Source organism: Pundamilia nyererei, unplaced genomic scaffold, assembly GCF_000239375.1.
Source record: "Pundamilia nyererei isolate P.nyererei 1_Seehausen unplaced genomic scaffold, PunNye1.0 scaffold00568, whole genome shotgun sequence".
NCBI lineage: Eukaryota > Metazoa > Chordata > Actinopteri > Cichliformes > Cichlidae > Pundamilia > Pundamilia nyererei.
This window is the reverse complement of record NW_005187969.1, coordinates 43797-44706: the sequence shown is the minus strand read 5'-3', so window position 1 is coordinate 44706 and position 910 is coordinate 43797. Positions and strand designations below refer to the sequence as shown.

Below are 910 nucleotides of genomic sequence, written 5' to 3'. Positions count from 1 at the left end.
TGTGTGTAGTCACACCCACAAAGGTCCAGGAAGGACCCGTCTATGTTTATAAAGGCGGGAATCATATTTACAGCTTCGGCCCAGCTGCTCCGATTTTAGTTTTCCCCACAAACAGCGCGGTCATGTGACCTCATCACCGTGTTTTACTCTGACGTCACTTTTTTGTGTGTTGTCAGAACTCTCCTCTGTGCCGCGGCCCGTTCCCCCCCAGAGTCGGTCCTGTTCTGTCGCAGATTCAACGCGCCCAGCTGCTCAACTCTCAGGTCAGACACACACACACACACACACACACACAGACTTGCATACATGTTGTTATTACACATATACATGTTGTTATTACACACAACCAGTTCAATTCCACCATCAGGGTCTGTCTGTGTGGAGTTTGCATGTTCTCCCCGTGTTTGCGAGGGTTCTGTCCTCCGGCTTCCTCCCACAGTCCAAAGACATGCAGTTAGTGGGGATAAGTTAATTGATCAAATTGCCCACAGGTGTGACTGCAGGAGTGAATGTGAGAGCGAATGGTTGTCCATCTTTGTGTGTTAGCCCTGCGACAGACTGGCGACCTGTCCAGCGTGTACCCCGCCTCTCGTCCAATGACAGCTGGGATAGGCTCCAGAGCCCGCGACCCTGAAAAGGAGAAGCGGATGGATGTTTTTACATACATGTTGTTATTACTTACATGTTAGGCTACCTCGTTAAGCGTGATCGATGACATGTCAGCGAACGCTCCCTCACAGCTTCTCAGGTTCTCGACTGTCCCGTGTGTCCAGGTGGCAGGATTTCCCCGCGGCGGTCCTCCTCCTCTGCTGCCAGGCGGGGGAGGTTTCAGACCCTTCTTCGGAGGCCCTCCTCCTCCGCACGGTCACCGAATGGGCCCCCCACCACCTCACGGGCCCCCTAACCACGC

General features: G+C 53.6%; 1 protein-coding gene across 1 annotated transcript in view; it reads left to right on the top strand.

Moving 5' to 3' along the window:
* patl1 (PAT1 homolog 1, processing body mRNA decay factor) overlaps positions 1-910 on the top strand; it is a 12319-nt gene that overhangs the window by 7648 nt on the left and 3761 nt on the right. The window contains exons 9-10 of the mRNA XM_005754453.2: positions 177-263; positions 774-908. Coding sequence (XP_005754510.1) covers positions 177-263; positions 774-908 — 222 coding nt within the window. The remainder of the gene's footprint in view (positions 1-176; positions 264-773; positions 909-910) is intronic.